Source organism: Octopus sinensis, unplaced genomic scaffold (assembly GCF_006345805.1).
Source record: "Octopus sinensis unplaced genomic scaffold, ASM634580v1 Contig10057, whole genome shotgun sequence".
NCBI classification, from domain to species: Eukaryota; Metazoa; Mollusca; class Cephalopoda; order Octopoda; family Octopodidae; genus Octopus; species Octopus sinensis.
In genome coordinates this window covers 238,667-260,225 of record NW_021831988.1, presented here as the reverse complement: position 1 = coordinate 260,225, position 21,559 = coordinate 238,667, and the positions used below count along the sequence as shown (strand labels likewise).

The following is a 21,559-nucleotide window of genomic DNA, read 5'->3' as shown; positions in this document are numbered from 1 at the left end:
CCTTCCTGTCCATCATACTACCCCAATGAACAAATGAGGTATACCTAATAATTAGGTCAGCTTTCATTCTGGCAATGCTTGGCTTTCATTCTGGCTTTAGAGGCCAAGTTAGACTTGCTAACCAGGAAACGAAACATATGCATTGTATGCTACATCGATATGCACTTGCTGCAAAAACATTACCTTCAGATTTAAGATATGTTCTCGATGATGTCGTACATATCATAAATTATATTAAAAAGAGTGCTTTAAATTCGCGCATTTTCAGACTTATTTGCGAAGAATTTGAAAAGGATGGAAAGGCTTTGTTATTCCACACTGAGGTGAGATGGCTATCTCGGGGAAACATTCTTGCCAGAGTTTTTTCTTTGAGGAATGAATTATCTGAATATTTTATTCGCGAAAACAATTCCAAATCATCGGAATTTATTTCGAAATTAATGGATAGTTCATGGCTATCTAAACTTGCTTACTTGAGAGATGTCTTCTCTCGTATAAATTCACTCAACAAATCGCTTCAGGGAAGACATGAAACAATAATTGATTTTGTGGATAAAATTAAGTTTGTTAACTGTTTCATATTAATTATTAGTGCTTTTTTGATGAAGTTAACACTGTGAAAGAAAAAGTAAAACTAAATAATTTTACTATGTTTGAATCTTTTGAAGAACAATCTGTAAATATAGATGCATTTGAAATCAAAAAAATAACCGAACTTATTTATGCACATTTAACATATCTTCAACAAGAAGTAAATAAATACTTTCCAGAATTGAACGAAATTGATTTGAATTCATTCGTACACCATTCAGTGTTGATCCACGTTTGGTCGATGAAAATATCGAAGAGGCTTTTATTGACATGATCAATAATTCAAACGCAAGAGATTTGTATGAAAAACTTGCTTTATCAAGATTTTGGTGCGAAATGTGTAAGCATTATCCTTCCGTAAGCGCAAATGCATTAAATTTGTTGCTTATATTCCCGACAACATATTTATGCGAACATGGCTTCTCAGCACTTCTCAATATAAAAAATAATCATCGCGCAAGACTGAATATTGAAGATGACATCAGGGTTTGCTTGTCGACAACCGAGCCTCTTATTAAAAAAATTGTCTCGAAAAAACAATATCAACCTTCTCACTAATTTTCTCTATTGATTTAATAATAAATTTTGTTTTTAGATAAGTAAAATTTTTTTGACAAAAAACTTAATAAATATGTAGGGGGTCCGCGAAATTTTGCATTTACTCACAAGGGGTCCGCGGACAAAAAAGGTTGAGAACCACTGACCTAATTTCAGTCCCATCGTGCACTATGAATAGTTCTGACGTGAATTTGTTGTATTTTAACAATATACGGCACTCCTTTGTCACGGACAGCTTCAACGAATTAGTTTTTTTGAAAGAGGAATGATCTGCCCATCAGAAACCTCAGTAATACCGTCAAAAATACAATTCTGGAATTTAAAGGACAGGAAAGCTCTGATTTGGTATTCTTTAAGTTTATTGAACAAACGACACTGGTTGATTAAGGACGCGGTGTTGAAGCTGGGGCGGACAAACTCGTCAATAAGTTTATCGAACAAGTCCAATTTTTGAGTGACACGATTGAATTCGGTTTTGACGGACTTAATAAGCATTAAGCGTACCTCCGGGTTGGTCATCGAGTTTTCATAGAGGGAGACAATGGCGAATATAATTTCCGTTTCGGGGGTGGTTGTTTGAGGAAAATTAAGTTCCTTCCCAAATTCTAGGCATTTCTTCAAAAAGTAAAAAATCAATCCCCGTCGATCTGGATCTTCCGAGGGAGCTAGGAAACAAGGAAGATAGGCGATGAGTATTCCACCCACCAAGAATAATGACTCCTACAACTCCAAATGAAGCACATACAAGTTGATTGAGGAAACAAATTTCTTTATAGTAGACAGTCCGAGCAGTATCGACTGCCTTGTTGAGAGATTGGAGTGTGTTTAGACACATGTCCGCCCGCGAGTCGCAGTCAACCAGAATTGATCAAATGGAGTACATCGCCTTTGTTTTTCTGGCATATCTAAAGTGAGTTTGACAGTAAACACTTTGGCGAGCAAGAAGAGGTAGACCAACACATATTGGCGATCGGCGGATCGTAAATAGTCGAGGCACAGGTCGATTACATCCCTGGCATTAATGGAATACTACAGTCACGAGGAGTGGCTAACCTGGTTGGAGGACATGGCACTTGCCAAAATAGCCAGGAAATAGGCCGAATATGCCCTGATTTCCAAGGAGGTGGCACCACGCAAATTGTAAATAAAAAGCTCGTAGAAATCGTCATTCATGCAGGCCTGCCGCGTTTTCTAAAGGAAATAATAAGTGAGAGAGTGCATTATCCGCTCTGAGCAGTTTTCCCCAAATATAAAATAGTTTTATCTGCAGCTCATTCTCTGCCACCGGCAATAAGTGGATGAGATAACTGGAAAACCCCACGGCCACCATCTCACAAGTAGGGAAAATTACAACCCTATGAACTTGCTCCTCGCCCATTGTCTCGACGTAGTCTGCAAGAGCACAGATAGCCCGAGTGCGGTTGGTTTGAACCAAAATGGCCCGCAATGCCAGAAATGTGCAAACCTGGAGCATTGCCGGCAACAGTTGTCCGTTGTTTCGGTGAAGTTGAGTGCAAGCCTGGAACGACGTGATCACTTTATCAAAAAAATCATTCCCAATGGTTATCCCTTTGGAACTTTCTCCCTCTTTCAGAAAAGAGAGAACTCTCCGTGGGACGCGTGTCTGCTCCACATTTGACTAATAATGGGAAGCGAGGTCGTACAAATTGAGGGACAGCAGCACTGGGGATAAAAGACAGCACGTGAACAAGTCGGCGGGGAGTCCCTCAGCGCGAGGAAGTGACTCGCCGTGTGAGCAAGCAGCGAAATGAATAAACTCCTTATCGGGGAATGTGTTCTGAATGGGCCAGAAGGACTAACCTGGAAACGACTGACGATGGTGGCTGCAGATGACCTGTCGAATATGAAAATGGAGGGGGCCTTGAGGTGTTCCACCATCAGCTCGTTGTCCACCTCGACCATCCGCCCCCTGTCGACGACCCACATCTTGTCAGAGGGAGGCAGATTAACTCCACAGTAGTGGAAGACTGCCCAGTTGTCCTAATGCGTCTGCATTCCCCCAATCACCCCAATGTGCTTCCTCGACTCTGCGCATTTGTTGAGCAGTGACGGCAGGTCAGGCTTAGTCAGGGTCTCGAATACTGTCCCTCTGTTGTCGAGAGTCCGGTAGAGTCCTTTCAGTCTCTTGGCAATATCTCTGAAGGTGTAGAACGGGTATTTCACACGGACATCTGCAGTGTGGTGGGCAGATTAACCAATCCAAGTGAAGAGGGGGCAGGTATCTATGACTAGTTCGTTCAGCTCGTCCTCCCTGTCAATGTCGAGATTGAGCACTGCAATGACGCTCAGAGTTCTTCTCTGTCGATAATATTACATTCCCACCTGCTCAGAGTGGCCACTCTCACGAATTATAGTCTCCTTGCATAGTTCTACTATGTAATTCACATGTGACTCCGCAGTGTTCATACACTTAATTATTTATAACAACATTCTAATTATTTAAGAGGAGTCTCAAGAAATAAGTGCCATCAGGCAACTAAAACACGGTTTGGGCGAATTGAGATCACTTACGGATGAATAAACTAATATTGTTTCTTCGAGTGTTGCGGGGCTATAAACAAGTCTCCATTCCTCACCAGACGGAGATAACTCAAACTTAAGGGGCATTACACTGGTGGATCTGACATGGTAGGTTCGTAACTTTCAGGACCGCCTCTATCTACAATGTCTGCTCCGTAAATCCCTGACAAAGTCTCATTCACCTCAATCTCGTACCTCAGTAGCCGACAATAGTCCTCAACTTACAGGCTGGGCATACTGGCTATAATTTGTGGGAGCGGGTGAGTTATCTAGATTAGGGATAAAATAAGTGACCACAGTAAATAACTACTTATCAACCCCCGTTGTCTTCCAGTCAGGGTTACTGCTTTATCAAACTTTTAGCAGATAAGTAATAATTCAAGCATGTTAAAGTAATGCCTTATAAACTCAAAACATGAACACAACTCAAGTAGGCCAAGTCCAGATGAAAGCACGGGAATCGGCTCCTGCAGTGAGAAGGATGGGCAAAGAATAATCCTCGACCCAGCATGTGGACATGACCGAATTGACATGCGACTAGGATAATGCCCAAGTTGGCAACCATTGGAGTACTACTCCTTAATCGTCCCAGGTTTGTCCCAGAAGAGTCAATGAAATTAATGAACCCCGAATCGAGTGGAATTGCGACAAGAGACGTCCCCTTACTCACCGCAATTCTACGATAATTGGAAGAAGGAGACCGATTGGGTGAGGTTGGGAGAGACACTTGGAAGAGACAGTCGGTTGACTTGCGGAGGTCGAATATTCTGACAGTCCTGTCCTCGCTGGATGAAATGACCATGTCAGTGGGTCCGAAGATGGCAGAATTGACCGGCCGAGGAATGACTCGGACAGCTTACTGTGAGTGGAAGGAATAAGTCTTGACGGCTGACCCTCCACTGCGCAAGTCCCACAACTTGAAGGTGCAGTCCGCAGAGGCAGAAAGAGCAAGACTATTGCACGTCACCACATTTCTGACTGGGAGAGAGTGCCCGGCCAGTCTGAGCACCACTTCTCCCCTTTCTGCAGAATAGACGTGGAGGAATTGGTCGCACGACGCCGTGATGACCTGGTCGAGGGAGGCGAGCCAGTCGGCCGCGGAAACACTGTCCTTGTGTCCTTTGAGTTGCACTGATGCCCCCGACTGGGATTGTGTCGGCCATATGTGAGCAGAACAGTCGCCCGAGGATGTGAGTGCCATTTCCAGGTGGGGGTGGAATCGGACTGAGTTGACTGCCCCGCCATGTCCTTGATATATCCCGACCGGCCGCCCTGAGTGAAGATCCCACAGACGAACAGTCCGGTCTTTAACACCACATTGCCCAATACCTGCAGAACACGTCCCGACTATGTGCTTTGTGACGTTCGAGTGATTGATTTCGTGTATCACGTCGTTGTGGTCTTTCAGGTGACTGGACATGTGCACTTCCGTCTGTTTGACCGACATCTTCTTGCTTCCATACAATTTGCGGGACACTGGTTGTGTCACATTCCACTCACCTTTCGAGTTTTTTCGAGAGTGGTCGTCTTTTCCCCTCAGCCGTTTCCTTACTAGAGGGTTGTGACATTGCACATACGCTCGTCGTTCTCCGAAAGCAGTTTGGCGAACTCCCTTTCGATTTGTTTGAAGAGAGGTTCCAAAATAGTTCTACTAACTTGCCTGATAAGCACTACCGCACATTCTTGTTCTGCGACTCGCTGTCCATCACAACCTCATTATTTTATTAAATAACCGACGCGAATAGACATAATTTGTTATTAAAACCAAATTAAAATAAACGACACTTGTTCTTACGGGGCTTTGGGGAGAGGGCAGTCTTGATTGCGAGGGATATCATCTCCTGCACATTGTACTGGGACTAGTCAGAAGACGACTAACGTCATTAATGGCGGACGTCTCGATGTAGGCTGTGAAACTTAATTGGGAGGCCAGTTTATCCCCCATTTCCGTGCTTATTGGACTGAGACCTCGTTTTTTTAAATCTTGCAACACTTTTGGGTCTTGTCGGAGATCGACCTGCGTTCCAACCAAAATGGCCGATGAGTTGGGCCTGAATTCCCGTCTGATTTCATCCAGCCACTGGGAAGGTCAATCACGTGTTGTACCTTACTCCTGACGTTGTGGAAGGAGTTTGGTTCGACCACCGAGAAGGCGACGAGGAACACGTCCGTGTTGTGGTAGGCCATGGTTCGGAGGGAGTGGTAGTCCTCCTGTCCAGACGTGTCGAACAGGGACAGATTCACTTGGCTGGGTCCTTCGTTGGTTTCAATGCCGATGGTGACTGTGAAGTTGTCAAAGACCTATCCTGTTAGACACCAGCCAACGGTGGGAGTGTAGATTGTGGGGTATTTTTTGTAGGCGTAGGTCATTATCAGACAGGTCTTTCCCACTGCCCCATCCCCCACTATCACGCACTTTATTGTCCTGTCCTCCATACAACAACACACTCCTCGTTCAATGCATTTATTCACCTCCCTCCAACCCATCAAAAATATATTCCATTTTAATATTTTTCTGTTGATTATAGTGGTGATAATAATTCCCCAGGCATTGCCCTGGCAGTGTCCAATCTCTCCTCGGATGGTTGGGAAACTAACTTATTAAAAAGTATTTTTAATGTTACTTTTATATTTATTAAAAATATAAAAGTGGAATAAAATAATGTCGAATATGAGCATCGAGGAGAATGACTCACTCCTTCAAACCCGCGTGCGTGAACAGTCACAGTTAATTGATATTTTGAAGACGCGAATTGTTCTCCTTGTTTCCGAACGAAAGGAGCAGAATTTGGTCATCGAAGGCCTGGTGGAGACCAAACGCCAACTCAACTCGTCCCTCATGGAAGAACGGCAGCTCACACAAAGCTTATTGGGGAGGTTGTTGTGACATTTCAAATTCAGTGTCGAACACTACAAGAAAATGTTAGAAATGAGAAATGTGGCAATTAGCAAGCGCGACAGCATTCTCAGGGAGACGAGATTGCACATTGTGAATGTCGGGGCTGAGTGTGCCTCTCTCAGGAGGAGTGTGGCGGCAATGGACGAAATTAAGTCTCAAATGAGGGTCGGGCTGGATAGGCTGGAGGAGAGTTGGAGGTTGCCGTGGAAATGAACGGGCAATTAACTTTATAGATTAGTCAAATCCAACAAATTAATGCAACAATTTTCACATTTGAGTGAATTGAGGAGAGAAATCAATGTTCTTTCCAAACACAAGTTAATCCTGCGCAATGATTTCATGGCTGTGCAGAAGGAGTTTGCAGGTTCACATGCATGTGACCAGTCCACAGATTTGCTGGCGCATACCACTCAGACAGTCCTTGGGAGACTACAGAATGTCCCATCAGTCTTTATTGCCTAGATAAACCCCCCGTCCACGGAATACAGCCAAGTCATTGAGCGGATGAGGAAGGAAATTGTCAAAATAGAGCAAGAGAAGAAGCTATTTCAAGAAGTAGTCATGTCCTGAGACGTGCGTAGGAGTTCCAGGCCTACAAAGCACACACCAATCACATTTTGGCGATGGAAAGGAACACGAGGCGAATCTCGAGTCTGATTATCGGGGAGAAGGGGAAATAATATCCCTCACGATATAATTAGATTAAAGATCAGTTTTTCTTCTTTCTGTTAAAAAAACTGGATTTGACAGATTTAGTGTCCTCCATAGACGCAGTAGGACTGTGGTCTGACTCCTCGTTGGTGGTGAGGAAAGAACGAGAGTCGACTGCCTCCAACTGGGCGGGAACCACGTCAATGCCACTCAACTCCCTGATCAGTTTCCACCGCCGCTTGAAGTTGCAGAAAAAGAGGTTGAACTCCTCCGCGGATTGACTAGAAATGTTAGACAGGAGGACCGTGCTCGAATCAACTTTTCGTCAATTTGACTGACGGAATTAAAGTAGCCGTACTTGAGGGCGGAGAAGGCGGAGGAGGCCCGTTTCCTGTTCATCTTGTCGACCTGCACGTCAGTCTGGACAGCACCTGATCTTTGATGGTGAGTACTTGGTGGTTGAACTGTTCTTTGACAAGTCGGACATATTGACACTCCACCTGGTATGTCTGGGAGAGAAGAGTCTCCAACTCCTGTCGAGCCTGCAAATGAAGCACAATTCACACAGATAGGTCCATCGGGCTGCGCGTCTTTAAGTCCTCATCGCTGGGAATGACCCACCCAGTAAACCTCTCCATTTCCTTTATACACGACAACGACTCGAGTTCCCTCAAATTCCTCTCCACCTTTTCGTTCAGTTCTCGCACAGCCGTCCGCTCTCGCTTGAACTTGGTGTTTTGGCGGAAGGCCAGGAGGAGGAAGAGGACGGCCATCACCACCGACGCGGACACGACGCAGTCCTTCATAAAGTTGTCATGGCCTGTGTCAACTGGACATACAACTTGGATATGTCCCGAAAAGGACCACGTCGAGGGCCATCAGTTTTAGTCGCTTTCTGGAGATGGGGTCGGTCACTCCCAGCACTTTGAGGAGGAAGGAGCCATTCGTGGCCAGTCTGTCGAATGGGGGCACTCCCAACCTCGGCATATCCCGTCCCGCAATGTGGTACCGCTTGAAGGCAGACACGTGCTGCGGCAACTTGACGGTCTTGCTCAACCACCTTATCATGTGTGTCTCCGACCAGTTATATGCTTAAATCAGTTTCTCCCCAAACCTTCAGACGATTTCCAAAACGTCCAAAAGTCCGAGACGGAGATGTGGCTATCCTTCGTGTGGAATGAACTCGACAACTTTTCACTGTCCGACATGTTCAGTTCTTCCTCAAAAAACTAGGAATCTGTGGAATAGACCGACCTCTTTCGTTTCGTTTGGCTCGACTGACCCGTCGTGGTCTTCGTCGATTTGACTGTGGATGAGTGAGATTGCTTCTTGGTTCAGTCTTTCCTTGATGCATTCCATGTCGTGTTCGTTGCACAGTTGGTCTGCTTCATCGGGGATGCCTGCAACTTACACATTCTGTGTACTGAGAACTGAGATGCAGAATGGAATCAATAGAATCATGCGACAATCAGATTCAAACATTTCTGGGTCGTCTTTTATTATTCAACAATAAATAATTTTATTTAACCTTTTTACTAAACAAGGGTCCATCACCTTTCTTGGTAATCTCGCGTTTTTCATCAGGTTAATTTATCGATTCAATTTATTTAATTTTTTATATTCGTCCAATTAGTGATATTCAATCGACTCGTTCATTCGTTAATAAAACTCACCACACAACACTATTTCTCATTTATTGCGTGGCTTCCTACGTTTCTGCAAGGAACTGGGTAACCCACTCAAGGAAAAGGTGGCCCATGCAGAGGAATTTCGGTCGGTTATAAAGAAATGCACTCCATTGAGTTCCTCTGCAGAAGGAGAGAAGGCGTTTCCGGATTACGGTCGGGTCATCAGAAGATCATGCAAGGAGAGTACGGCTGTTGTTGGAGGCAGGGATCACCTAATTAGTTAGTTCTGACCTATCTTCTCGGTGATCTTGGAGTTAATAATAAATAAATTGCGTGGCTAAGCTAGTCTTTATATGGCAACCAGAGATCCCCAGTATACACGATATGACTGCAAAATAAGCTTTTCTGCCTTATTGGGATTCTCACGATCCCTCCCCTTCTCTGTAGGGTCGTGTCTAATCTCTCGGTTTTGTGACTGCGGAAGTCTTTGTGTTCTTTGAAATTAGTTTTATGGCCGACGATATTTGAACAAATTGGGCGGAATTTTAAGTGAGATGATTTAGTCTGCGGAGAACATGATTCATCGACTCAAATCAAGAGCTATGCGGGGGTCATTTAGTAAATTCGTCATACAAATGTAAATCAATTAAACTCACTTTCAAAAACAGGAGTGATTGCTAGATAATCCAAAACAACCTCAAACAGTTCTCTTAACGTAAATCCTGATTTGTTGGTTTGGTTTTGACACTTGAAAAGTCGTAAATGTATTATCCCCTTTTTATTACCTTGAAGTGTCAAAAAGTCTGTCATGTTTTTAATCAATTCGGACTGATAATTTTAATCGAACATCAAGTCCAAGATAGTAGAGCGGGTATGAGGAAATGTAAGTACTTTAACGATGACCGTTAATACGTGAAACGACAAACAAAGACTGCGTTGTGACGTTCTTGGCGTCGTTTTTAAACGAATAATTGATTTGGTTCATCAATTTATTATACGAATGTCAGGCTTCGGATTGCCAAATGGAAGTGCCACATCACTGTCATCTGATTCGAGTGATAAATGTTTTTAATGACGAGTTCATTTTAGTACGAGATTCTGCCCAATTCATCAACCACGACAGTTTTCTAGTAAAGCAGGCTATATTAAGGTTTACGTTGGAAATAAATCTCAGTCACCCTCTCTACCCATTAATACGATTACTGTTTGCCCGATGCTATGTGGACGTTGACATCAGCAGGGAATCAGTCCACGTCGACCATGAAATAAAGGCGTTTTTGATGAATGTATCAAAATACATTTTGTTTGTAGCTTGTGCACTCAAACGAATGTGCCTATCGGAGGGATTCGTTGGTCGATTCTCTGGTTTTTAATAAACCTGACGACTAGATTTTCAATGCCATCAACGTCCTGAGAGACCAACTGTTCGAGCTTGACGAGGTAATTTATGTTAGTCATTATTGCTTTTCATATTTTGACATTGATGTATTATTTATGCCATTACTATTCATAGCGGTATTACACCACATTTAGATCAGGAGGAATATGCACGTCTTCCTCAACGAATCCCTCAATCGAGCCAAACATGTCACTGCAGAAAATTTGCAAATTTCGGATAAAAATGCTGCAAAACTACCTCTCGTCAAGACTTCTCAGCACCCAGAGGTTTGTTCGAAGACAATTAAATTATTTCATGCTGCTTTTTTAGCTTTTGGCAAGTGCTCTCCCATTAGCACATTGTCTTTATTTACTCAACCAAAAATTTTTGTAACAATTCCAGACTTGTATTTATGCTTTCTTGCGTTTAATTGCTTTTTTAATGATTTTTATTAGTTTGAATTGTTTTTAGAATACAAACTTGAATTTGGAAACCTTGAAGAAAGGTCCGAGCGGGACTAATCAATTCCACACACCTCAGCATGTCGAGCCCGAATCCCGCCATCTCGGTATTTATTGCTCCTTAATTCATGACTCGAGAATTTAATATATCATTTTAGAACAGTCCGGACAGACTAAAAAACGGCGGAATATGTTTTCCAAACAAGTTATACATATTCTTCGAGGTTGGCTTCATCAAAATATTGACGTAATGATTTATTGTAACTTCAGCACCCTTACCCCAGCGAAGAGGTGAAGAGGGATTTATGCAACCAGACAAATCTGTCGACTCTCCAAGTGAACAATTGGTTGTGTTATGCATTCTCAGATTTAGGTTCATCAACTCGCGTCGTAGAATGATACCACGAATGATGCAAAACCCCGAGAGACCTTTCCAACAAGGTTTACGTAATTTGTTCATTTCAGTTCCAGAAGAGAACAAGTTCGTTCCGAATAACTACATGGAGATGCGATTTCCAGCCTTCCCACCCACTTTTACTTCTAGCAATGCCCCTTATGCCTACCCATTCACTAGATTCAGTTCTTATTATCCTCAATAATTTTAATTCGCATTAATTCACTTTTACTTAAGCACGAAATATAATTAACGTGCAAAAATGAAGACCATTAGAGTTAGTATTTTATACGTCATCTAAACTATTAAATCCAGAATCGATGTTAATTGTTCCCCGAGATCCTGTGCAATCTCATTTATGGGAGCATCCTCAATATCACACTTAGTGTTGTTCCCCTGAATCCATGTGGACGTGTAACGGCCCAACCCTTGTTCAGACTCAGATTTTATCACCTCTATATCAGGCTACAAGTCCTGAAATTGGCGATCACCTGCAACAGAAGTTTCTCCAAGTCATTGATTATGTCCTCGAGTTTTTTGTTTTCTTTATATAGCACCTTAACTTGTATATTTGTCTGTCTTTTCCAACTTTGGGACTTTTTCAGTAAAATATTTTGCACGTCAGACCAGGAAGTATCTGAATGAAACGAATAAGAGTACCTTCGGCTTTATTAATTACCGCGTCTGAAGTGTCGGGAGCGTTTGTCAAACTAGGTGGTTTCTCTTCCTTTTCTCTGGAGGGTTTTTCTGTCCACATTATTGGCATTTCTGGTGAAAATATCAATATTTACCAGGATATTGGGGATCAAGTGTATTGCTAGGCTTAAGCTGGATGAAGTTATTTTCTTTTATTTTTGGCATCGTTCCTCCAAACTCTGGAGTTTTGCTTGTTCTAAACATTTGACTACTCCCCAAGTACTGCTCAATTCTGGAAATAGTGTTGAAATTCTCAATTGCATTTTCGAAATATAGCGGAGAGTCTTTGCTTGAAATACACATTTCCATTGATACCTGGACACGTACCTTTCCTCCTTGACTCCCTTCCCCTGCATGAGTTTGTTTTTGAATATTTTTGCCTTGTCCTTGAATTCGTGAAAAGTTTTTGCCTGGAAACTTTTCATCACTATTCATACCGTCACGTTCGAATAGGGTTTCACGGGATGCTTGCCAATGTGTGATCCTGAAGTGACTCCTTTGTAAAAACACGCTTTGCACATGTTGAAATTCATGCAGAAGAGGCATTTAAACCTGGGCCTAAGGAGCACAATATCGACTTGACTTGGGGGATTGCTGATATTTTGCATGCGTCGCAACGCTCATGAAATAACACTCTTCTCGCTGGGTTTAAGTGGCACTTGGTAAGCAACCACGGCAACATGAATTCGTCTTTTTTCCCCCATTTCACAAACTTTTCAGGAGTGATTTGTGTTTTCTGTGATTTTCCCTAGCCAGCTACCTTCGAAAATAATTTGCCTTCTGCGCTCTTTATGGATCTTTCATTGTACGAAGCCGACTCTCCAATGAACTCCATAACTTTTGTCAGATGATTCCCCAAAAAGAGAAATCTGTTTTTCTCTAAAAAAGTGGTTTTGGTCAAGATTTGGTAAAGCTCTGCAACTTTAAACAAGTAATGGAACCAATCAACTTTTCTTGCGGTTTTCCCCCACTCAGAATGGCCAGATTTATTATTACTGACCTCGTAACCAAATTATTTTCATTTCTTAAATTGTCAATAAATTCCTGACCTTTCTGATAGAATTAAGACCCAGTTTATTATTTTTTGCACAAATTCTGCTTGTTCTACCTTTTGTTTGAATATATAATTTTCCAAGTTGTAGTCATACACCAAGCACAGCACTTCCCTTAGCGAATCCACGGTCATCATTGATGTGATTCCATTTCGAATGAATATGCTTGTTATTTTATTAAGCGACGACCCATTCACTGCAACATTACCATTATTGATTAAAACAATTTAATTCGGTAGAAATTAAATTCAGTTTCTCGCCTGCCCTCCATGAAGAGTAATAGATGTCATTAAACTCGGCTAAGGACAATTTAATATTAATGTCTCACTCAGAGACAGCAGCATTCTCTCAAAGTTTGGGTGGATTTGAGGTTCTTCCGTCAATTCCATGGAAATATGAGTTTCAGGTGATTTAGATACAGTCATGGCAGCCTCTTGTTCTGGGGAAATGACTGGTTTATTATAAAACAATTTACTTATGCTATCAACGTTAAAGTCTTCCGAAAAGGATGAAGATACTTCTGATTCAATCGCTTTTTTACCAATATATTTGTTTTGCAACATTTTCATTATAACGAACAGATCTTTTTATCGGTTTTTTTGACGTAAATTCTGATTAATTATGCATTTCCAAAAAATCCCGGCCGCGTGTTAAATTTTCAATTTATGTGTTTTTGAAAAATAAACAATCCTCATATTTATTTAACGACAAAGAAAACGCTACGGCAGTTGGTTACTTTCCCAGTCTGATTCGATGCAGAACGTCATTACTCAAGGATGTCGAAGTGGATCACTTTCTCGTGGCGACATTCGGATGCCCAAACCGGGTTTCCATCAACTAAAGGACTTTCAGCTCTTCTCCTAGTAGACTCCATCAGTGGTGCTCCACAGGCAGCAATTGAACGAGCCCAAAGCTTACGCTTCCCGGATATCTTTGAATACTTCTCACTACAAAACTTTGTCTTGCTTAATAAGGCCTCGAAATTTTTCGTCACCACGATCCAAATCGCCGACCACAAATTTGTACCAAGAGGGTTTATTAAGGAGTCGGGTGGACCTTTCGGGTGCAAAATTGTGGATTTAATTAGAAAAAGCGCAGTCCTAAACGGACGAACCATTCAAGTGACCCCTGGCACCCAGAGATTGCTCTTATAAATAAGAAAATTTAACTCTTAATCGATGAAGAGAAAACAAGAAAATGGGGAACCTTCGTCTCGTCCTTCGACCACCAAACTAATCCATCTCAATTTTGGAAGACCCTAAAATCTATTGCCCTATCTCATTAAACTTGCACATATAGTTCTTGCCTATGCTCAAAAATGAGACAAAATCTTTTTCGGAACAAGCAAACTTACTCATAGACCATCTAGCAAAAATTAGTCAAATGAACATGAACACAAAACCCCAAGCAAAATAGAAATAACTGACTCCCAGGTCAAATACCTTATAAAAAACTCCAATTCCCAACACGCTTTTCGCTCGGAGCGGTCGTTTTTGATACATTTCTTAATAAGTACAAAAAAGTTCCATGAAGGTATTTTTTGAGTTCTTTTTTTGTCTGGATTTTCGCATTTATATCGCCAGCAAAAAATATAAGTGAGGAAAACAATGCTCAATTGACAAACAAAAATTACAAAAAATTCACATTCTACATTGCCTCCTCTTTCTAAGTCATAGAGTAAGTCCACCTCATCACTCACCCAGCGTGCTGCTAAATTAATCACTGTTCCTCAGGACGCAGAGTTCACTCAGCAATTCCCTTCTGCACAAAATACGTCAATTCCTCCTTTTCAGGATGTTCAACAACTCGAACAACAACACCAACAGTCGCCAACGAGACATCCAAAACTTGCGAATTCGCAGTGCCGATAACACATTTAACCTCACTAATTAAAAAAAAATCACTAGCCACTAATAAGGTCACTCATTGTTATTACAGCAACTGTTTTGCAATCGTACTGATCAATTAAATTTACTCAAGTTTCCCTATTTTTGTACAATAAATTCTAACCTAGCAGTACGCCTCAGTAGAATATCTTTTGATCGCGGAAAATGCTTTGAAAGCATAATTAGTGCGACAGTGATTAATACTATTGCTTGTGAGGTGTATCTATAATGGGTAATCGGGCTAATAAATACAAGAACACAGATTATAAATATGGACCACAAACAATCACAGTGGACGAGCTTTGCCATTCGCCAAACAGTCTATAAACAGTACATGGAATTCACAATCAGCTATGTTTGCGCAGGAAATACGATCAGCTACACTAACCGGGATAAATTTTCAAGCAAAACTCTAGAATGACCAAACAAAAAACTAAATGTTGCCACTGTTGAGGAGATCTTGCAATGAAACGGGCGGATGACATTCGCAACGACTCACCCGCTGCGCCCTTACAGGAAATGTGCGGGAACAGGGGAAGAACGTCAGGGAAAAATGAGGACTCTTCTTAGAAAAGCCGGGATCACCTGATTAGTTATTTTTGGGTTTTAGACGGTGGTCTTGGTTGAATAATAATAATAATCACGAACAAAACTTGTTCAACAAAATTATACAGTGCAAAAATCACGAGACCCGTAACTTTAATGTCGGGTCGTCTACATTGTCACCACTCTTGAGGAGCCTTTTCAGAGACATCGTGCTCGTTTGAAAAGCAAACATCTACGAATTTCTGATCTCTGATAACAAAAAACAAAATAATTTGGACGGAATTAATATTTCGAATAGCATAACATGGATTATAAAAGAAGCATGATCATCGAAATATGTGCTCACCTCCGAGATGGGGCACTGCAACATTGATTGCCAACGTATTCCTTGACATATAGGGAGGTGGGTACTCTTAAATTGCATCACTCATACGCTGTTCATTTAAAACGCCTCTAAGAAACTCGCATTAGTCAAACAAGTTCATTAAATAAATTAATTAGTCATTGTCTTCGGGAGACCAAATATCCAATTCTTCTAACAACGACGCGCACTTCTTGGCAACTGAAGAACCAATCAAAACACTGACAAAGGTCAAAGTCAATGCTGAAAAGATGGAAGAGTAGTAAGTCACGGGCTTCTCAAAAAATGACCCAGAAGTATTGCAGACATCATAACCCCTTTCCGCGATAACTTTTTGAGGAAAGTGAATTTGAGACATGTTTTTCGCCGAACTAAGTTTTAGTCGGTTGTGAATAAGAGTGATAATCCGAAGATGCATGGCTGTTGTAGCAACAACGATTAGTTTCAAACCAAAGTATAATTTGAACAATTTGAGCAATTATTAACAGAAATTAAACTAAAAGAGATGAGAAGCGAGAACCTTTAGGAGAAGCGGATTGCCAAGCAATTTCCGCAAACAAAGGCTACAGAGAAACTCAAAAGGAATCAAAAGGAACGTGGTGTCTTTTGGACGTTACGGGAGCCCTCTTGGTGATGAATCCGTCCGGATCAAGCTTTGTCTCCATCTGGGTCTTTGCCAGCCTCATGCTTGTTGAAAGACTGGCCCTCTCTTTTGAGTGCGAGTAGATTTACGAACATTTACTGGTTTCTCCTTTTCTGGAGTACAATGTGGACTCTTAGAGAATCTCTGTGTGCTTTCCCGTGACATTAAGCAATGAAACTAATTTATTGGGAATAACCAAGAACAGCCAAAGAATGTAATCAGTTGTAAAAGTCGTACTCGTTCTGCTTTCGGTCGACCACCTTTGAGTACGCCTTTTCAAAATCAGCATTGGAAATGGTGTATCTATTTTCCCTCACAGCCTGCATGCCCGCCTCCTGACAAATGCAGTTGATGTCTGCTCCCGAAATCTTGTCCGAGCGGGCGACAAACTCCTCGAGGTCGAGATCAGACGACAAACTCATAGAAGCAGTGATGGTGGAGAAAATGAGACGCTTCTGTCTTCTGTTGGGAAGAGGGAACTCGACTTTCCTGTCGAGTCTGCCCGGACGGAGAAGGGCCTTATCGAGTGTGTCGACTCGGTTGGTGGCCATAATGACCTTGACATTAATATTCTGGTCAAATCCGTCCATTTGAGTGAGCAACTCGAGGAGAATCCTCTGCACCTCCCGGTCTGCCCCTGTTTGGGCATCGAATCGTTTGGTGGCGATGGCATCCACTTCGTCAATGAAGATGATGGCAGGGGCATTCTCCTTGGCCAGTCGGAAGACATCTCTCACCATTCGCGGACCCTCCCCCAAGTACTTTTGCACAAACTCCGACCCCACAACTCGAATGAAGGAGGCTGCGGGTGATAAGTGGGGGGTACCGGACGTGTGGTGTGCCACTGCCTTAGCGAGCATAGTCTTGCCACATCCGGGGGGACCATACAACAGTACTCCGCAGGGGGAGTCAATCCCAATCTGCTTGTACAGTTCGTACTGGTTGAGAGCGAGTTCGACGGCCTCCTTCACTTCCTGTTTCTGCTGGTCGTACCCCCCAATGTCGTTGTAGGTGACTTGGGGCTTCTGGTCTGGTCGGAGCATCATAATACTGCTGTCGGCCTCGGGGGGGAGCACATTCACGAGGGCATTGCTGTGCTTGTGGAGGGCCACCGAACACCCCGTCCTCAACAACTCCCGGTCGATTATTGACAGAATTTTGACGTAGTAGTTGGACCCAGTGGTGGACCCCACGATGGCCGAGTCGTGGCTCACTATTTCCTGGAACTGTCCAATGACGAGGGGAGGGAATTGTATTTTGCGTACTTCCTCCTGAGCGTGCAACAGTTCTGACTTGAGACTCCGAATTTCGTCCTTGATGTACTCCTGCTGGATTTGGACCAGTTCGGATTGTTTTTGCAAGCACTGTACTCAGCACACCATCTACCTTGTATTGCAAGTACAGGTCGTGGACTCGCCCCAGACCGGCCTCCCCTTCCTTGCACGCGGTGGGAATGTAGTCAGACAGATCACACAAACTCTGCACATTAACACACCACCACAACCATTTATTAATTATTATTTATTATTAATAAAATGACTCAGGTTGTGGACAGGTTGGACCCACTTTCCCACACATACATTCACTGCTTCATTAAGGGAATAGCAGGCACAGCATTATAGTCATCCCTAGCACAACACGTGTATATCCTCGGAGTAGTCACCCACCTCCAACGATATGCCACACGACTGACCTGCACGGTGGATGACGGGACGGACTCGATTGTGTGCACTCTGTGGAAGGACGGACTGTGCTGTTCGCGAGTGCCCCCGATTGGGTTGTCCCACCACTGCTGGTTTTGTTCGGACGCCCTCCAAGTGGGGCTGTTTGTGCATGTCCTCGGGTTCCTCAAAATAAAGAGGAGAGAAGTGGCAGTCAAAATAATGAGGACAGTCCGAGGAGTGGACGAGGAGACCAAGTGGATAGAGGACTGTCTGTCCCTCCAGAGTGTCTACTCCTCTCCCACCGACACTCACTCCCGCCTACAACAAGTCGTGGCCGACAGTCTGCTCAGACAGCAATTAGAAAAGGAGAATGAGTGGCTTGCCACTTTCCTCGAGGATAATCGAATATTTCGGTTCATGGCCTGCGAGTTGCTCGACCTCCCTCAGATTAGGCACTCATTCACTCCCCAAGGACTCAAACAGACTCTCCTACGACTGGAGTCCTCAGGAGTGCTCAGACTGGACAGACACCATCCCAACGGGGGGGAGTACTGCCTGGTGAGGGTGGTGGTGGGGATGAGTCTGGAGGGGATGGTCGTGCGGGCAATGGGCGGGATCCCCCAATGCGGGGGAGAGGAGGTGGAGGGCGCCTACTACACTCTCATTGCCCGACGAGTCAGACGAGTCTTTGACCTCCACCAATTAAAGGACGAGCACGTGCTGACTGCATTGCACGTGTTGGAGGAGAAGAGTGTGGTGTTGGCCCATTCTGACTTGTGTTTCTCTCTGATGCCCACAATTTAATAAAGACAGTAATCTAGTCAACACAACTCACTCGTCGTCCTAAACAGTCATCAAGGAAGGACAACACTCCACGAATCAAAGGAGGCCAGTCCCGAGTCGTTGGGAGGCAGCAGTGACAATTCCCCATTCGGACACCCATCAGAATACAAATCGTAGGCGGAGAGGAAACAACTGACGACAGAGGCGTGTTTATTGTAGCACTTGCGGAGGTGAGTCATTTCCCCTCTCCTGTACTCGGGGACTACTCTTAGGCCTACAGGAGTACTGATTGGTGTGATCTGATCAATGGCGGGGGCAAAGACGTTCTCGATGATATCACTTCGAGTCCAGTCGTCCTTACTTGCATGTGGAGTTACCAGGTGGCCGTACAGGTCGTTCATTCGGGACATTGTGAATGGTGAGTCCGGTCCTGACTTTTTGCTGATGATTTCCAGTATTGATTTGAGGTAGATGATGTGGTCCACCAAGAGGGAAATGGTGTCCTCCTGTCAAATTGATTGTGGATAGGAGTACGTCCTCTATCATTGTGTCCACCTCATGTTTAGTCTCCCAACTGCAGAAATGTTTTGCCAGTTGTTTGGAGAGTGCGTGCAAATACATCAAATCTATCTTGTCTGCTAGAATGAGAGAACACTCATACCCATTATTCTCAAACTGTGCCAAAAATAGTTATTTTTATACATACGATGGTTTGCCGTGATTAATTAATTCAAAAATAATAACAAATATTAATCATAATAAAATGTATAGAGTCTGCCTTCGAAATATCGCATAGACTGGAGTATTCTGTAACTAATTAAATTAATCTTGTGTCGATGGCGAACATAGTCTACCTAACCAGGGTGGAATCATAGGTATCCTGCAGTTCTTAGAGGTGGAGGTTCTTCGATCGAGGGTAGCCATGTGAGGTGGCAGTGCCTGAATTGTCACCCTCTCAAACCGGACTGTGAGGGCACTCAGAGGGTGTGTCAACTCAATGGCCCTTACTGCGACTTATTTATAAACCCTACTCCAAAATATAAGATATATAAAATGACTAAATCACAGCGACCAATTGACTGAATTGGACAAACTGGAGAGTGAGCCCCTAAGAATACTGAAAACAGTCAGACCTGATGTCCTCCCTCGTGAACAGTTGGGCATAGTACATAAACTTGCTCTTGGACTGGAGGAAATTGGCAGAGGCACTCCACTGGAGGACATACAAGCCTTTGACAGCCACTTTGAGTGAGTCCTGGACACTGTTGCCAAAGTGGTACTCCAAGACGGGGATGACTGGGTCGAGTTTGTGGGAGTGTCGCAGCAGTCGGCGAGGACTCATTCCACTGCTGATCCCCACGAAGGAGTACTTCCTGGGCTTGGGACACACAAACTGACTGTCCTCCTCCTTCACCAGGAAAATGGAAAAGAGGACGTCCCCTTTGAGCACATCAAAGTCCCAGTGGATCACATCACACGAATTGGCCTGGAATTCAATCTCATGTGGATTGTCCTTGACGACGTAGATGGAACGGTAGAGGGAAGTACTCCACAACTTGTTACCCCGGTGTGTCTCCATTGTGTTCCCCTTGTCGTCGTCCACTATTAGGGTCCCGTTGCAGTAATTCTCCATCGGCACTTGGCAGTTGTCCAGCTTCAAATCCACCCCCGACTGGGAGGGCCCCCCCAAAAAGGCGGGGATTTGGTCTGAGGGGATGAACTGGGCAAGTCCGGCGAGTTCGTTTTCAGTGAAGACGGCAATCTTGGAGTGAGAAATGCGGTCGAGGAGTGATCGGAGGATTGTACAAATGAGGGGGAAGGTGGAGGGCACCCGCGTGATGAGGAGAGTTTTGAGACATTCGGGGTAGTTGGCCTGACAGAGGTCGATCACATTCACGAGGAGACTAATCCAGGGACCCCACAGGTGGCGCAGACTGAGACCGTCAATGTCGACGAGGACTGTGATGCCTCTACGAGTGAGTGAGGGGAGTACTGGATGGGGTGACCAGTCGCCTCCTCGCAGGCACAGCGCACATTGACGAGTGCCTCCTCGCATATGAAGGAGATGTGTCGAATTATCTCCTCCTCTCCCAGTGACTTGAGGAGACCCTTCACATCCATCTTGGACAGGCACACGAGGAGGAGGGGTGCCCCATCTGCCAGTCACTCAATGCACTAACGAATGTCCTGTCCATGCCACGACGTCAGGAAGTAGTCCTTCAGGAGTGGACTGGGACTGTACTTGTCGTACAACTTGTCGATTTCGTTGGCCTTCCTCCACGCAATGGAGTGTTGGAGCATGTCCTTGGCCCGCCCCACCGACATTTCTGCGGCGTGGAGGAATCGGTAGCCGACGGAGTAGGAGGGCAGCTGGAATGGGGGGAGGACTCACCTTATCGTGGTAGACAGGGCGGAGGTTGTCGTACAACTCGACGAGGGCACTCTCCGTCATGGAATTGATTCGGCCAATGTATAGGTTGATGTACTCACTGTCCAACTTGCCACTCTTCCCCTGCACTGTCCTCCCCACACTCCCCCCGTCCCACACAGGAATGTCCCCCACTCCCTCCTCACGCAGTCGACGGAGGAATACGTGCATCACTTCCTTGCCCTACAATAAGCGTGTCCCTCACCATGTCAATGTTCTTGAGGTACTGCTTCACTCCTATCTTCTCCACCGTCTTCTCCAGGCCGAAGAACTTGAAGATGGTGAGGGAGGCCTGCTGTTCGAAGCACGTCCAGTGGGGGTGTTCGGGGTGCACCTGTCGTAGTCACCACCACTACGTAGTATTTGCAGCACTCCTCGATCTTTATCCGCGAACTGAAC

General features: G+C 44.1%; 3 protein-coding genes across 4 annotated transcripts; 1 reads left to right on the top strand and 2 right to left on the bottom strand.

Annotated features, from left to right (window-relative positions):
• Positions 1–10,180: 10,180 nt before the first annotated feature.
• LOC115228224 lies at positions 10,181–11,044 on the top strand. Of its 2 annotated transcripts, none has more exons than XM_029798863.2 (4): positions 10,181–10,308; positions 10,402–10,533; positions 10,718–10,814; positions 10,866–11,044. In XM_029798863.2, the coding sequence occupies exons 2-4, from the start codon at positions 10,414–10,416 to the stop codon at positions 11,000–11,002; spliced, it is 354 nt and encodes a 117-aa protein (XP_029654723.2). In that variant the 5' UTR covers positions 10,181–10,308; positions 10,402–10,413; the 3' UTR covers positions 11,003–11,044. The 2 variants fall into 2 exon arrangements, with proteins under 2 accessions (XP_029654723.2, XP_036354767.1); XM_036498874.1 differs by having other exon boundaries at positions 10,290–10,308; positions 10,382–10,533.
• Positions 11,045–16,477: 5,433 nt separating this feature from the next.
• Positions 16,478–19,142, bottom strand: LOC115228223 (26S proteasome regulatory subunit 6B-like). Its single transcript, XM_029798862.1, has 2 exons — positions 18,930–19,142; positions 16,478–17,649 (listed from the first exon to the last, which is right to left on the bottom strand). The coding sequence occupies exons 1-2, from the start codon at positions 19,140–19,142 to the stop codon at positions 16,504–16,506; spliced, it is 1,359 nt and encodes a 452-aa protein (XP_029654722.1). The 3' UTR covers positions 16,478–16,503.
• A 698-nt stretch (positions 19,143–19,840) lies between these two features.
• Positions 19,841–20,788, bottom strand: LOC115228222 (SEC14-like protein 1). The gene has a single exon (XM_029798860.1). It carries the CDS (start codon positions 20,786–20,788, stop codon positions 19,841–19,843), a length of 948 nt encoding a protein of 315 aa, XP_029654720.1.
• Between the last annotated feature and the right edge of the window lie 771 nt (positions 20,789–21,559).

Excerpts from the sequence above, each read along its gene's own strand:
- LOC115228224 (XM_029798863.2), top strand. The coding sequence starts at position 10,414 with ATGCACGTCTTCCTCAACGAATCCCTCAATCGAGCCAAACATGTCACT. Across the intron at positions 10,534-10,717 it reads AGACTTCTCAGCACCCAGAG|AATACAAACTTGAATTTGGA; the intron begins GTTTGTTCGAAG and ends AATTGTTTTTAG. Across the intron at positions 10,815-10,865 it reads GCCCGAATCCCGCCATCTCG|AACAGTCCGGACAGACTAAA; the intron begins GTATTTATTGCT and ends ATATCATTTTAG.
- LOC115228223 (XM_029798862.1), bottom strand. The coding sequence starts at position 19,142 with ATGTCCCGAATGAACGACCTGTACGGCCACCTGGTAACTCCACATGCA. Across the intron at positions 17,650-18,929 it reads ACAATAAACACGCCTCTGTC|TGCTTGCAAAAACAATCCGA; the intron begins GTCAGTTGTTTC and ends TGCTGAGTACAG.
- LOC115228222 (XM_029798860.1), bottom strand. The coding sequence starts at position 20,788 with ATGCGAGGAGGCACTCGTCAATGTGCGCTGTGCCTGCGAGGAGGCGAC.